This window comes from Solea solea, chromosome 11, assembly GCF_958295425.1.
Source record: "Solea solea chromosome 11, fSolSol10.1, whole genome shotgun sequence".
Taxonomy (NCBI): Eukaryota; Metazoa; Chordata; class Actinopteri; order Pleuronectiformes; family Soleidae; genus Solea; species Solea solea.
In genome coordinates, this window is record NC_081144.1 from 16,934,390 (window position 1) to 16,951,328 (window position 16,939).

The window sequence follows — 16,939 nt, forward strand, 5'->3', positions numbered from 1 at the left end:
CACAATTATGTGAGAACATCATTATTATTACATTATCTATGCCTGAATTACCATAATGAGCATCTTCCGCATCTGGCAGATGAATAGAAGATGTGTGACAGAACAGCTCCACGTGCACAGTCTCTGAACTCATGTGTCGTTACACAGTGAAAGGTGCAGACTGGAGTCTGAGTTTGAAAAGCAAGTGAGATTGTAAAGGAGTGAGCACAGTAGTGCAGTCGGAGGAGTCTATTTCAATAGTGCAGCTCTTTTCAGGAGTATTTCCTGTGGTGTCATGTCACCAAATCGAAATATCGTCCATAGAAACAAAACACGTCTGTGACGGGGAAGGAAATGAACAGAAGGAATACTTTTATTAAACAAATTTATTTTTGCATGTATATTGTCAGATTCGTAATCTTTTCAAACTTTTCATAAAGAAATCATTACCACACATGTTACAGTGTAATATTATCAAACATTATTGATATGCTTTAAATGCAAATAATTGCTCGCTGCAAACAATGACGTCATATTCCCAGCTCTATCTTCCACTGTCATTCATTGTCTTGTGTTTGGAGATTGTTTGAGTAACGAAAAGTAACTAAAGTCAACCTGAAATGCTAGATATCACTAGAACACGTCCTGTCTTTAGAGATTTCACACACGGGGTAAAAAAAGAGTGTGGAATCTTAAAATAAAGAGAGGAGAAAAAACGTATTTGTCAGTAGTTGCTTTTTAGAAAAAAAAAAAAAAAAGAAGTCGCCTGGGGTCTGTAAAGTTGCTAAATATGCACACGAAACATAAACGTATACAAACAGACATGTCCCTTTCTTTCCACTGTCTCGGTTCATCCTGTTTCTGTTATATCTGTAACGTGTACAACGTCTTCATCTCTGTGTTTGGTGTAACGTTACAGCTAATCTTACAGTCCTGGCATATGTACTTAAGTGCTTGGAGTCGACAATGTTATTATTGGAAACTTTTTTAACACGGCAAAGAAAAAATATTGTTTACATTTGTATCAATAAGAGTCAAGCACTGGCTACTCTGATGTGTGGAGGGGGTCCCAAATAAAATTCTGCTTAGGGCCCCATAATGACTTGGGCCGGCCCTGTCATTATACAATACAACCCTGAGTCTGATTTCCCAAATTCTCCACACAGCTCTGTGTTTACATGTAGATGGAAGGCCAAAATGCATTCAAAAATACCGGACTACATGTGGATGAAGCATGAGGCTGGGACAAAACTCTGTCTGCTCACACACTTGCAATTCATGAAATCATTTGCAAAAAAAAGGGAAAATAAATCCATAAGGCCGTGTGTCGCAGGCTGAATTCACTTTTTTGTTTTTTTTAAAGATATTGTCATGTTTCATAATATTATCCATCTTCTCTCTCAGGCCTCAAAGCTCTGCCTCGTTGATGACCTGTGGAAACAGGAAGGAAGAGATCAAGACAAACATTAAGGACAGAGAGGAGAAGAAGAAGAAGAAGAAGAAGAAGAAGAAGAAGAAGAAGAAACACCCAGTAGGAGAGAGACAGGGAAAGACATAGAACAGACCTTAGATAAAAACCTCTAATGAGGCCCCATGTCACAAGCTTGCTTCATAATTTTATAATTTATTTACAATTTTCGAAGCAAGACGAACACTGAGGTTTGTATTGTTGTGTTGAATAAATTAAGGGTCTATTTTTGTTGCAGCAGAAAATCTGATTAGTTCAAATTCACTTCTAACAACAGGTAGTTTGTCAGTATGGGGGTCAGTCTGTAAAAAAAAGCCAAATGAAATCATATAATGCACACACACAATGTTGCTGCATTCACAGATTTACAAACAGCGTTTTATCCATGTGACCCCTGTGTTTCTTACAAGGAGAAATGTTTTAAAACTGCACTGTGATGTGTGTGTGTGTGTGTGTGTGTGTGTGTGTGTGTATGATATTACCTCATATTGTTCATCGGCAGACTGACAGTACAAAACAGCATCGTGGACAGTGGAGAACAGACAGTATTTTGTCACGTCATCGTGAAAGAATCCTCCGGTCTGCAGGTCATCCACTACACTGGCTGGGAGGACAAGACACACAGGGAGAGGATCATGTGATAACAGATCAGACAGAGTTGTGGATAAAATATTAGATTTTATCCTTATCCCTTGATCTCCCACAGTGAGGAAATTCACTTTTATTAGCAGCCAAACGTCTGAGGTAGACAAGTGATGAATATGTGAAGAGGAATAGATGGTCTATCTATCTATCTATCTATCTATCTATCTATCTATCTATCTATCTATCATCCATCCATCCCCATCCATCCATGAAAAAGTGCAGTGGCACAGGATTGTTGCACAGATTTATGCTTTTACAGACGTGATGTTAAAGAGGTGAGTGGTGTGGGATAATAACATATGAAATGGACACAAAAGGGAATGCAGAAGAGTGAAAAACAGAGAGGACCTATTGTAATATTCTCATGACCCACTAATGCACACCCTGCAGCCAAGTGCACCGCGTCTTTTTCAGGAATTCTGACATAACATCAGAAAACGGCAGAGATAACATTCAATGTTGTTGAAAGGATTCAGATTTGTGTGTGTGTGTGTCAGAGCAGTTGGGGACTGTGAATGTTAAATACATCCACATGTCTTTTGAAAAATATGGGACATGACAAAAAACTAATTCTATGAGATATATCACTCTTTCAGACAAGTGCTTATGGTATCATTACATTTCCACAAAGGAAAAAGCTCATCTTATTGGATTTAAAGTCAGGAGGATCTGTTATATAAACAGAAGCAGATGTTGCTTGACGTTGGTCTCAGTAAGAAAAACAAAAACAGCAGTGGTTTATCCAGTTTATGAAAAATGTTTAAATGTCTGACTCATCTTTTTTAGCAAAGCTGCTTAGTGAATGAATTATTTAAATCAACACAAGCGATGTGGATGGACTTACTTTGGCAGCCGGCAAGAATCACCTCTATTCCAGTTTCTCCATAGTCTTTGTGGATCTGAGGCAAAGCACAGAGCAAAGATCAGACTGGCAATCGTTTAATTAGTCTGACAATTCAATTGATCGTAACTGAAAGCCCGGGGAGCTAAATGATATGGAGAGGGACAAAGGGATTCATGACGGACCTGTAATTGTTGCAAGAGAAAAATCACATTTCTAAAAGGTAGTTTAACATATAAAAGAGTGAAGATAAAATAAACAAATGGCACCTTATTATCCAGAGTGTCAGTCAGGTTTTTAAATATGTGTCCATACTAAGTCAAGCAAATCATTATTTATGGATCATACTCATCAAATACAGTTGACAATGGGGGTAGTAAAAAGACCTGGCAACCTGACTTGTTTGGTTTGAACCAAACATATTTAATTGTGTTTTCTTTGCACAAGTTATTAATAAATGTGCGTCTACTTCACGTTCGTACACTTTTTAGTGCTTTGACTCCCACAGTATCCAGGAAGTTGACAGGGCTGAGGTCCAGAATGATGGCTCTTGGGAGCGAGGGCGAACGTTCAGCATTCATTTCAATGACGGCAATGTTTTGCTCTTGTTCCTGAACGGGGGAAGGACAGGGGGGACAGGACAGGACACCATCAAGGACATTGTGTGCTTCAGACAGTGGATCACAGACAAAGATGTTGCAGTTAAAGGAATGTAAAATGTCAAACAAATAAGGAAAGATCATCCATTCATCCGGTCGGCCTTACCTCTTTTCCGCCGCCCTCCTGTGTTTTCTTGGCGTTTTTCTTTTCAATTCGCTTCCTTTTTGCCTCTAGTTTCTTCTTTGCCGACAGGATTTTGGCAACATCGATGCCCGACTAAGAAAAACAGCAAAGACAATGAGAGGACATTTTTACACAAGGTCAAATCTTAATATCTCATCTCCCAGTGTGACAGCAACTAACTCTCCGGTCGGTCAAGGTGTTAATGTCTGCACTCGTGCAAATATTTAAATAAATAAATTCAATAAGAAGGTGTTTGATTAAAAATGTCATATGCGTACACAGCAGTTGGAGGTGTAACCCATTATGCAAGTGGACATCATTGTTTAAATGTCTAACTGTTTAAAAAAACACCAACCATTTCTTTTTAGGTAAATGCATGTGGAACTTGTTCACTCTCATCCTCCACACAAGGGATTGAAACTTGGTATTAAACTGTATCGCGCCTTACTGTTTTATGAGCTGCCAAGCATGAGTTGCTGCTGAACCAGTTTTCTGTGTGTGTTTTTATACGGGGACTTCGCTCTCTAAAGATGACAAACCTCTGTGAGCCAGTTCACAGCGAGACGAAACGTGCACACAGTTGAACGTGCAGTCAAAGTGTTCTTTCTGGCGTTTCTGCAACATCTAATATCATTTTAGATAATATTCACATTTTATTTCATCTCTGAACCAGCCATTTCCATGTTTGACAAAAGAGTCACAACTTCATCTGATGTTAATTTGTTTGGTGAGCCCATATACAAGACTGCAATAATAAACTGCCTTTGTGAGACATTCATCATTTGACCAGTGCCATTTTATCTTGTAGCAACTGGAAGATTGTAACCAGGTGGATGATACCAGCTGTCAATCATTCCACTCTGATGTGCTTTGATTTAGCATCTATTTTCATCTTCATGGGAACACCATTTACAAAATTGACATAATGTTCTATTGAATAAGACCTGAAGCTAGCAACAAAGACATGAACTCTTCTGGAAAATGTTCAATGACATTATAAATCAAGCGGGTTGAAGGCTGATTTTGCCAAAAACTTTCATTCAAATGGAGTTTTTGCTCCATTTGCCTAAGGGCTTCCAAGCAGTGAGGATGACAGGCAGTCATCCACAGAGTCTCTGCCTCCATCATGTGGTTTACATTCAACTTAACAAGCAACCACCATGCAGTTGAAGCTCACAGCTTTGGTGATCATAAAAGGAGGAGAACCTTCCAGCTGAATAGAACAGAGAAGATGTAACATTCCCTCAAGCCTTTGTGCTAACAAGCAAGGCTGAAAGCTCACCCAGGTGCAGTATGATATGATTTAACTGTAAAACTGCTCTTGCTGCATGACATCACCAGCTGATGCTGCAATTACAGCACTTAACATCTCGCTCCATACAGCCCATCAGCCGAGGTGCTGCCCGGAGAGAAGAAGCCTCAGGCTAAGTGATCCCACATTTCCCCCGGCACCTTTCACCATTTGAGTTGCCTGCTTTAGACACTGATTGGAGCCGACCGCTGTGGTAGAAACAACTATTGATCTGGTGTCAGTTTCTCACCTTAACTATAGCAAAGAGACTCTTGCACACTGTCTAAATTTGCAAGCATGATTTTGTTGTTGCAACATTTCGGTCCCTGAGAAGCTTAACTTAAAGTTCACGTTGAACTACAGCGATGAAAAAAGACCGTTTCTTGGACACGTGGGTCATGAAAAAGGACGGTTCAATAACAACTTCTCTCTACTGGTTAAAATACGTTGCTGCTAAGCTTCCATCCCGCACCCCTGAAGAGGAGCCTCCCCCGTCAGTCACTTCTTCAGCTTGAGGAGGATTTGTTACTCTACACAGGACTTTAAAGAAAGGTTAAGGGACATGGAGGACAGATTTACACAGCGTGACTCATCTCAGTGGATAGATCACCAAGACATGATCCGACGTGATGGGAAAAAAAAAGAGAAAAAGGTTCTCTTTTTCATGCATTACTCAGCATTCTACCCACTCCAATACAATAAGAACTGTTTTAGTCCAAACTATCATTTATATTTGATGATTCTCCTCTCTTTGGTCTATGTCAGTTTCCATCACAATGAAAAATACACCAAAGAAACTCAGACAGGTTTTTTCCTCTCCTAAAGGCAAATACCGCAGTGACAGTTCTGATCCCCACGCAGGTAAAAGGTTCCCCATCAACAGCATGACCACACAGTTCAATGTTATTTGTATAGCTCCGAATCACAACATACATTATGTACACAGACAACATTATCGAGAGCAGAGAAACCCCAACAATTCACATCTGCCTCGACTGGTTGGGGTGAAAGAGGAGAGGTGGTTGAGAGAAAGAGGGGAGAGAAAGGACAAGAGGGAGGTGAGGTTGAGACAGAAGAGAGAGAGAGACCAGGAGCTGATATACAACACACACGATCTATACGATCCACTGCTTATGTGGACAAAACAATGAGAAAATTAAAATAGATAATCAACAAACACAAGAGCACAATATGGAGAAATGACCGGGGACTATACCCCGCTGCAGTGCACGTCAACTTCTCTGGATCTGCAGGGTTGAATAGCTCACCCCTCCCCCACCAGAGGAGGTGATCTGGATAAATGACTCAAGCATCAAGAATCCTAAAGAAGGCCTAAATTATGAACGTGTTTTGAACGTGTTTCTGTGATTCCGTAGACTTTTGTATATATGAATAATTGTATTGTGATCAAGATATACCATGCTTTAATCTATACCAAAGTACCACCTGAGGAAATATGGAGCTCTCAAAGTAACACCATTATCACCAACGTTAAAACACAGTGGTGTGAATAGGACGAGTACTCTGGTTCCTCAGCTCCACTCCGATCATATACTCTACACTCTACTATACTCCTCATACAGTACAAAGTACCACCAGAGGAAGCTCACGTACCATTGGTGGTACTCGTACCATTGTTTGAGAACTATGGCTCTAAACTGTCCTGATGGAGTTTACATTTTGTATTTCCCCCCTTTTCCTTGATGAAGTAGTAATTTCATTTTGGGCTAAGAGACATTATTTATATTAACACACATTCATGTAAAAGTGTGTCATTGTTTGTGTTCATGTTGTTTAATGATTGTGATGCAAAACTTTTTGTTCCGATTTCATTGGTGATTGGTTTGCTCTCTTATAGCCACACCCCTATGAAAAAAAAAAAGTTCCATCATTTCTATGAAAGCCTATTTGTGCGTCAAACATAAGAGAGAAAAGAGCAAACCGTCGGCTGTGGCATTCTGGGATTTTAATAAATGAGCACTTCCATTATCTCGCTCTCTATTCAACCTCTGCCTAGCCCCCCCCCCCCCCATTCTTTTGTCATCTTCTTCCCATCTTTCTTCCGTCTATCTTCCATTTACCCCAAAGAGATGTGACAGAAGAGTAAGAGGGGGGGTGAGGGTGGCGGCAGTTTATTTATTCCACTATTTAACAAATGTTGAATGGAGAAAAAAAAAATGTGGGATGAGATTTGAACAATGTCTGTCAGCGTTGTAACGTGCGGATTGTGGAAAGAGTCACTTTTTACTGGGACAAGAGGAGTTCAATGGAAACTGTGACAAGCAACTGTCAGTGGAGTTGATTGTGTGTGTGTTCTTGTATGTGTAGCTTTGTGAGGACATTGTCCTCATGTCTTCGAAGGACTTTTGGGGGAGTTAAGACCTGGATTTAGGCGTTTAGTTGTCATGGTTAAGGTAAGGGTAAGGGGCAAGGGAATGCATCATGTCTATGAGGTGTCCTCACTGTCCATACATGTGTGTGTGTGTGTGTGTGTTTGTGTGTGTGTGTCCGTCCTGTCCTCACCTTCTTCCTCAGAGCATCTTGATACATCTCAGCATTGGCAAAGTAGAGTGTGGCAGAGGAACGGAAGATTAAAATCCCTGGCACCTGCTGCACCTGTAATCCATCAGCCAATCAGCGAGTTCATAAATCACACAGAGGAATAAATGAAAGAGACATGAATGTCTGCACTCGATTTCATGGTCAATCCATCCAATAATTGACCTAGAGCTGTGATGCTTGAGACACTGACAACCAGCACGATAAAACCCAGCTAAAAGAACGACTGTCAGATAGTGACTGTTGAATGTTGAAACTGTAAAGGGGGCATGATTAAGAGTTAACTTAAACAACTTCATTTGAATTCTGTCAACAGCACCAACCTGTTTGCTGATTTTATAAAGACTTTTCACTCAGTACAGGTGTTCTTCATCTGCATAAAGAGGACAGCACACAGAACAAAATGTGACTCATTCTCAATGTTGCTCATTTCCCTTGATTCTCCCCGAGTTTAGGTTTAGCTGAGCAATTAAAGACCCCTGACTTCTTGATTATTATTATTTTTTGCTTTAATGTGAGATTCAGCACAGTAATTGTTATCTTAACTATTGTTACACCAATAGTGTTTTGAGAAATATTTAAATCAAGAAGACAGTAACTCTCTCTTTGTTGAATGTTCTTATTTTTTTGTTCAGTGGTGCGTATTGTGTTCTTGTTTCTCCTTCTGAAATAATTTGCTGAAAAAAACTTATTTTATCGTAGGACTTCATTTTGCTTTATAAATGCAAACAGTTTTATAACATAAATTGTAAATAACTGCTAGATATTGGAAGTTATTCTGGAAAAATTGACAAAAGCACTTAGTTACAGGACATTTTCAGGTCCTTTCATGATTAAATTAAACAAAAAATTCCAGACATACATTTTGAGATCATCATGTTGAGGATAAAGCGGTAGAAGACAAACAAAAAATAATCACTATGTTGGGGTAATGATATTGTGTCATACCTGAACGTAGTCTTCCATTGGTCTGTAAATGTCAGTGTCTGGGACCTGGCCTAACAGGGAATATTTAGGTCTGGAAAACAGTTGTGAAAAGTGATGAGTGATTGAGCTTAATTACAGGTGTGGGTAATGCACAGTCGAGTATTTAGTGTGACACATTGTCTGATGTGTCATTGATAATGTATAATGGAGTGTGTGGTGTGTTCCTACAGCTGGGTCCTGAAGATGACAGTGAGCATGGAGAAACCGATGGAAGCAGCCAGCCCGATGTCAGGGTTCAACAGCAGGGTGAGGATGAAGGTGGCCACCCAGATCACCTGCAGGAAACCAGAGAGAGTGATGGCTCTTATAGCGTTTGGGTAGAAAAATAAGACAACATTGGTCACTAAAACTGCAGTGCATTTGCTTTTAAATATAAATAAATGTCTGTTAGTTTCGAAATGTTGTCACATGAGTTTATACAGTGCTGATGAACCCTTAGAACACAGAGCATTTCGGCTGCTTTGTTCCATTACTATGCTAAAACGTACAGTATACACAGAGGCTATAAGAATGTGCAATACAGTGTCTTATATTCCTTTTTCACATCACATTTCTTTCATTTTCACCATCTATATAAACACACCTGAGCAAAAAGTACGTCACAGTTCAAAGTTCACTTTGCTCGTTTTCATGAACAAAAAGGAAAGAAAAGAAAAGTGTCTATTTTGCTATTATTGCTACGTTATAGCACGACTAAAAACGCAATATAAAATGAATCATCACTTTGACTCAACAACACATAAGAAGACGAACAAAACACATTTTTCTTTAAAGCCTGAAAATGTGACCTATTATTATTCTCAAAATCATTATCCAATTCTTGGTTCACTTTGAAGTTAACTCACCGCGTCAACTCGGTTTTTTTTCCACAGTGCAGGGACGTCCAGGAACTGCTTCATCATGCCATGGAGGTTGACATAGATGATGGCAGCCAGCACTGCCTACAAGTCAAATAGAATTTAGGTTCAGTATCTTGGCAACAAGTGTGCAACCGTATTTATTTTATGGTTTATATATAGTTTCCATATATATGTTTTATGATAACTCTGTGTGTGAACAGCCCCTAAACATACTATATGCTCTGTTTCTATTGATAAGCCTTTATTTATTTATTTAAAAGCATTTGATACATTTTAGAGAAGTTGTTTAGTGGCACAAAGACAACAGGACCACAGCTTTGTTTGCATGTCGATTGATTTTGGGCACATGTGTGAACATGAGCAGACATCTGTGCAAACACGCACACAGACACACACAGACACACACACACAGTACCTTGGGTAGAGTTTCAAAGAGAACCCCGATCCAAAGCACAATAATAAGTATAACTATCGCTGACAAAGCTCCAGCAACCTGCAGTGAAGACAGAGAGAAACATGAATGAAAATCAAATGGAGCAAGTTGAAGCAAAACTACAGATGTGATCCTCTCCTCTCCTCTCCTCTCCTCTCCTCTCCTCTCCTCTCCTCTCCTCTCCTCTCCTCTCCTCTCCTCTCCTCTCCTCTCCTCTCCTCTGTTAGCTGATTAATGGTGTTGTCAGAATAAATCGTTTAAGCCTTTCAGCAAATCTGTGTTTGTGTAGGTGGACTTAAAAAATGGGAGCGTAAATCAATCCCCTAAGTGTTTTGTAATGACGCCACTTATCAGACTAACGTTAATTACAAACAGTTTGACACTTTGCTTCTTCTTACAGCCCAGCAAGGGTAAGATTTGATTCCATGTAAATAAAATAAGATAAAATGAATCATTTTGCCCTGGTAATAATAACTTCCTATTTTGGATATCCAAACATGAACATGCTGCCAAAGTATTTCTACTGTAGATTAGTGGTTAAAAAGAAGGATTGATAAAAGAGCAGTCAATTTGCTTTGACCGACCTGAGTTTTCCCTCCTGTGCTCTCCTGAACCATGGAGCGAGACATGGAGCAGCTGATGGCGAAACACTGGAAGATCCCTCCCACAGTGTTACTCAGACCCAGAGCGATTAGTTCCTAAACCGTGAAAAAAAAAACACTCACTTTTATTGCACAGTACATTAAACTGACACATCAGTTCAATCCAACATCCATGTGTCTCCACCTACCTGGTTGCTGTCCACCTTGTAGCCATATTTCAGGGCGAAGATTCGTCCCAGTGAGATGGCAATGCCATAGCCAACCACAGCCAGAGCGAAGGCGTCTCCGATCACCTGACCAAACAGAGAGGTAGGTGGGAAAGCAGGTGCCTGGAGACTGGCAGGCGGAAACAAAAAATAAATTGCACATTATATAATACAGTACTTTACATTTCATACAAACACCATGCTCTATGAGGGACGTGTCGTGTTGTGTTTCTCACCCTGAGGGAATATCTCCCACCACATCGACTCCATATTTGCCTTCTAAGTTAACTTGCCAGGAGATGACGGTTGCAATAATGATCTGAATAATAACAGCAAATAATAACATATTTGAATATTGAATTTAAAGAAATGATACGAGCACATTCAATCCCTGTGTACTCACAGCGAGCAGCTCCACGGGTATTGGAACAGGGAGTTTTTTACTCAGGAATGCATTGAGCTCCTTGGCGAGGATAAGGCAGACTATGGCGACGATACTAACCACAAGTGTACCGATGTTTGTCTGTGGTATGAGATAACAGATCTCTATCACTGTCTGGAAAAAAAGAGAGAGAGAGAGTAGGAATATTGGTTAAAGACTGGTAATGATATGTCTCATCATCTCATCAGTGGTGTTATTTGCACGGGTTGGATTCCACAGAGGGGGTTAGGTCTGCCTGCAGGGTTCCTCCTTGTTTTTATCCCTTGTTCTGATTGTGAAGCTGACTTGTGAATGGATCCTGCATTGAATTGAAAGTAACTTGTCAGAGAATCCCTGCAGGACAGACAGTCACGCTGAGACGTTCTGTGTGAGGTGAGTGCAAATCTGATGTGTGTGTGTGTGGGGGGGGGAGGAGGCAAGAGGTGAGGTGGTACGACCCTGTGAGTGAGCCTATACCAGCCGTGTGAGGTATAGGCTCATCATGTTTCATCAAAGCAAACATGAGAGATTTTTATATATTTATTTTTGACCATGTGGAGTTTGAAAAAGTATCAGTGACATCGCTGCCGTAATCTCACAGGAGAAACCATCAAAAGTGCCATAGTGGTTAACTTTTAAATCTAAATCAACAGAAAACTCTTTATATCTTTATAGATTTTACACAGTTAGTTTTCTTGTGCTCTTCTCTGTTTTTAACCTACAGTACGTGTCGTGTTTTGAGCGCTTTTGAAACTGCATGAATTATCATTATTGTTAACGCGTTGCACGTCTGCACATGTCTTGTTTTACTCTTTCACCAACTGTTTGCGCTCTTACTTACATATATCAGTGACAGTGGTCCACTGTATCTTAAAGGGCTGATGCCAAAGGTGTATTTGAGCTGGGACACAATGACGTGGATGGCGGCTCCTGTGGTGTAACCTCTGACCAGGGGATCGGACAGATATGTCACCACAAAACCAAACTGGAGCAGACCGAGCAGAATCTGGAGGACACACATCAAGCAGACTGAGAAACGTGCAGGATCACAGCATTGTCGGAATAATATTTGATTTAATGAGGAAAACAATTGTCTGACCGTCTGTATTGTTTTATTTTATGACATAGATATAACAAGTAGTGTTAGCATTGCACATGGAAAGACAGCTCTGCCCAAATACACTTATCATACATTCATTTTTTTAATCAGAGCAGAGCTACGTAAGCCATATAATGAATAATTAAACCCAGTTTGACCTTCTAGCCTGAGTACCTTTAGACTGCATGAGGCTGCTTTTAAAGTGATTAATAATTCCCTGATATTGATTGAAAATCACTCTCAATAGTGTTGGTGTTAGCTTTCTGTCTATTCTAAAAGACATACCTCAACAGCTACAGACCAGAGTGCCATAAATTATTACACATTACACCCTAGTGGTGTCTCTCAAATGGTATATTTCCAATTAACTTTCAAATGAAAACGTACCTGAAATAATCCAGACATGAAGGTGACAGTTACAGCCACTTTGACTCGCGCTTCATCCCTGAGGACAGTATCAATTATACTAGAGTTGGTCATATTGTCCCATATCATAAAGTCCGAGTCGGGGGCTAATCGATCTGTCACGCCCCCTATCATCACACTCATCACTGCATATGTTCCTGGAGAGAGGAAGATAAAAACACACTCTAAACCAATAATAAATGTTTGCTTTGATGATTTAAAAATAAAAAAACGAAACATTTTTTTAAAAAACTTCAAATGTTCAAATGGTTCTTCTGTGAAGTACTATATCCACGTGTAGTGGAGGTAGATTTAATACCACTGTCAGGAAGTACAAACCTACTGAGATGTGCTTGGATGTGCCGAAGATGAAGTAGATGAGCACAGGATAGAAGGAGGAGTAAAGGCCAAAGACTGGAGGAACAGACGAGAGCAAGGCATAGGCCATACCTGCAGGGATGAAACAGGACATAAATGCCACAACTCTTTCTTACGCCTTAACATTTGTATTTCTTTGTCTCGTGAATCTTCATCCTCACCCTGTGGAAGCTGCATGATCCCCACACTGATTCCAGAGATCAGGTCTCCAAGGGCGTTGTCTCTGAACGAGTAACGAGGCAGCCATGATAATACAGGAACTCTCTGCAGCAGGCATTTTTTCAACCGAGGCCCAGAACACCTGAGGTTCAGAGTGACAGACAGAGAGAGAAAAGAAATATGGTACAAAAAAACCTTAAAGGTCTATTTCACCCATTTTCCCCCCACTTGGTCAAATGAAGAATACACTTAAAATCATTATGTTGGGTTAGTTTAATTCACATTCTATTACAGATTTGTATTAAAAAATGTTCAGATCTTTTACCCATAAAACTTGTTATAATTGACAGGAAACAGGCTTTTATTTTCTTTGAAGTAAGTGAATTTGATGTTGAATTTTTGTCAATTTTAATTTATTTTTTTCAATCCCATAGTTGCTGTGGGAGTGAGACATGCAGTATCTCAGATCCACTGTCCGATGATCAAATAACACATTTAGCTCTAGAAATTAGTAAAAAATATCACTTATTTTACGAAGACTGGTCTGAAAAACAGCATACCAGATCATACTAAGAACAGGTCTGAACACTCCCAATCCCAATCTGTCATGGATGTGTCCTCATTGGATCACAAAAACCACGGTGAAGGTGGTTTTCAGGACTTATGTGACCACAGTCCTGAGCTGCAATCTGTACTCAGGCCAGGTTAGAGACTTCCTGTTCAGGTGGCATCATCAAACTAGCAGTTTTTTGTTGTTTTTCTTTAACACATATGTGGATTTATATATAGCCTCCAAGACAATAAAAAGCAGTAATGGTTAAAAATCTTATTTCATAACACAGCAGCATGATTTACATTGTTTATGGAAGTATTAGAAGACATGAGACACTTAAGAAACTAAAAGATGAGCGAGAAAGTTAAGGCATGTGTACGGCTTGAGTTGAACTCACTTTTTATAGTATCACTATCTTGCAGTATATGACATTTACTGTACTTTACTGTACCTCAAAAGCAATTTTCTGATATAAAATGTACTTAAGTTTCAGTAAGAAGTAAGTATTAAAAGGTTTCCAGTCTTTTACTCAAGCCTTATTTTATATTAAATAGCACATGTATAAAATGACATTTTGATTCATTTATCACACTGTTTCTTCATCATGTCTGATTTACCTGCTCAAAATAATAATAGGTGTTGCAGACCTTGTAGTTAAAAGAAGTCAGGAAAAGCTGCATTTGTGTTGAGTCATTTCTAAGACACTATTCTCCAACTGTGGAACAAATGTTGTTCTGCCAAAAAGAAGAAATAAACAGCTCAAACATGACTCAGCTAAAATTATTTTTCTGGTTTTTATTTAAATGTTTTCCATCTGTGAATAATGAAGCATGTGATATATATATATAGGATTTTTTGGATTGTGTTGGATTCTACATTTTATCCGATATCCGATCCAGTGATTTTGACCAGTATCAGACCAATACCGATACCGATTACCATCCCAGTTATAGCAGGATTTTAAAATAAATTATTTGGCAGATGGGAAACCAGTGTAAGGACTTCAGAACTGGAGTTATGTGGTCTGAGTGAGAACTGGCAGCAGCGTTCTGAATCAGCTGGAGGCCGGTGAGAGGGAGTGAGGGAGGGAGGGAGACCGGTGAGAACAGCACTGCAGTCTAATCGACTGAAGATAAAGGCATGGGCCAGTTTTTTCAGGTCCTGCCGCGCCGTAAGTCTTTTACGGTTTTGATACATTCTTTAGATGATAGTACGTGGACTTTGTGACCGTTTCAATGTGGCTTTTTAAAGTGAGGTCAGAGTCCATGAAAACCATTTCAAGATTTCTTCCTTGGTTTTGGGTTTTTTATCGTGAGTGACTGCAGGTAAACCTCAACTTTGACTCTTCCCTCTTCCCTGCTTATCTCCAAAGACAATTCATTCTGTTTTGCTGAAGTAAAAGTGCAGCAGTCGTCTACACCAACAAAACATGCCACCTTCAATTTGCCTGAATGCATTAAGTTGCCACCATGTTACTGGCTGGTTAGATATTTACATGGACAAGTATTTGAATCGGTGAACCTTAAGTGTATGTTTATACAAACACTATAATTGAGAAGCACAGCAGATTAGATGTAGTGATTTTTACCTCATTGACTTTTTGACCTTCTCACACAGAGACACGTCTGAGTCGGACTTTACTGCAATCTCATCCACAGCTCCCTCATCCAGGATCCTCCTGTGAACCCGGCGGGACACCCCACTCTCTTCCATGGCTAAAACTACCTGTGACATATAGAAAAGATCTTTAGTTCTTTGTTTAACTGCTGTTGTTTAAGTTTTTAAACATATTTCTGATTATATTATGTTAGGAAAGCTTAAAAAACACACAAAGACATCACATTTATATTATTTCTATGAGCCGGAGTTCAGATGTGGGCGAAGACGTTGCTTAATGTTAGACTAATTCAAGGGGAAGCGCGATAAAATGTAATGATAATTACCTTGTTGTTCAAGTTGCTTTATGATAAATTCCAAATATTTGTGGCTTTTAAAAAAGCACAGAATCCACTGAAGAAATCCTGATGGATTTATATTTCAAAGAAAATGGATCCAGCTCTCAGTCTGTCTCTGGTTGGGACTGTCATGAAAATCCTCCACTTAAGCAAAAATGGTTCAGTCAGTCATATCATGGCATATTTCCTTCGAGCAGAGCTTTCCATTACATCCATCCAAGTAAATCCAGGCAACAATGTTGTGAGCGTCTCTGCAGAGGAGACTCTTGTCTGTGGGATTCCACTCCTGTGCTGTCCCTCAAGACCTTGAAGGGAAGTGTAGATAAGACTAGTGGGTATTGTTATGAAAGCTAAGGGCAAAGTTCCACACACAATGTGCATTTTCTGCTCGTGTTAACATTAACAAAGTCGGTTACTTCTCTTACCGTTGTAGGTATTTGACTCGACATAAACAAAAATAACTAAGAAAATGAGAGTTTGTGTGAATATTATTGTAACATTTAAATACCAATTTGCCACCAGACTGAGACATAGAGGTATCTTATCTGGGTAGGTTCATTTATGATTTGATGAGTCAGCTATGATTTCAAGTAGACTTACTGAGAACACGATATCTTGTGAGTTTTTCTTTTTTTTTTTTATCTTTCAGACCTTATTCACATGTTTGACTCACAGTGACACAGCTTTTGTGACAATGTCACACAATTTTCCAGGTGATGTGTCTTTTTTTAACTTCAGATGGTTAACATCCCTACGACTGACCAATAAGATCACAGGAAAACAATGTTACATGTGACATGGATTCACAATGAAATACTTTTTGTCCACTCCAAATTGTTTTTTTTTTTTTTTTAACTTTATGCTTGAGTACACATCTCTCTGATACAATGGCTGGACAATGATGACGCTTCAAAGACCAGTAAAGGATGTTGGGAAGTGAAACCAGTCATTATTGTGGAAAAAAAACAGGTGTTAGGCACCAGAGTGAGGTGGTGTTGTCTTGAACTCTGACCTATGCTTGTGTGTTTTTATTCTTCCTATTATAAACATGGCCAGTACTGACTAACTGGTTGTTAATTATGAAGCCAATAAAAGGTAATAGTCAGGAACCTAATGATTGCTTTATTAGTTAATTCATTACTAAGCTGCTCATTCAAATCTGTGGTATTGGATTTGTAAAACGTACACCAGACACTTTTAATCTGTATTATGTATAATATTAGGCTGTGAAAACACGGAACAAACAAGAAAGAAAAGCCAGAATATATAATCAGAGGTCAGTTTACACAAAAAGCCATATCACCCTTCACTGGAT

At 39.4% G+C, this 16,939-nt stretch overlaps 1 protein-coding gene across 1 annotated transcript; it reads right to left on the reverse strand.

Moving 5' to 3' along the window:
• Positions 1 to 347: 347 nt before the first annotated feature.
• Positions 348 to 15,937, reverse strand: slc26a6 (solute carrier family 26 member 6). Its single transcript, XM_058642548.1, has 20 exons — positions 15,613 to 15,937; positions 15,258 to 15,394; positions 13,119 to 13,258; positions 12,919 to 13,029; positions 12,562 to 12,737; positions 11,917 to 12,081; positions 11,058 to 11,210; positions 10,891 to 10,973; positions 10,637 to 10,784; positions 10,431 to 10,544; positions 9,829 to 9,906; positions 9,399 to 9,494; positions 8,722 to 8,828; positions 8,515 to 8,584; positions 7,531 to 7,623; positions 3,699 to 3,809; positions 3,416 to 3,544; positions 2,937 to 2,991; positions 1,930 to 2,051; positions 348 to 1,410 (listed from the first exon to the last, which is right to left on the reverse strand). The coding sequence occupies exons 2-20, from the start codon at positions 15,380 to 15,382 to the stop codon at positions 1,387 to 1,389; spliced, it is 2,100 nt and encodes a 699-aa protein (XP_058498531.1). The 5' UTR covers positions 15,383 to 15,394; positions 15,613 to 15,937; the 3' UTR covers positions 348 to 1,386.
• Positions 15,938 to 16,939: the final 1,002 nt, after the last annotated feature.

Coding starts and splice junctions, on each gene's coding strand:
- slc26a6 (XM_058642548.1), bottom strand. CDS start 15,382: ATGGAAGAGAGTGGGGTGTCCCGCCGGGTTCACAGGAGGATCCTGGAT. Junction 13,030..13,118: donor GATCATGCAGCTTCCACAGG/GTGAGGATGAAG, acceptor TCATCCCTGCAG/GTATGGCCTATGCCTTGCTC. Junction 3,545..3,698: donor AGGAGGGCGGCGGAAAAGAG/GTAAGGCCGACC, acceptor TCCCCCGTTCAG/GAACAAGAGCAAAACATTGC.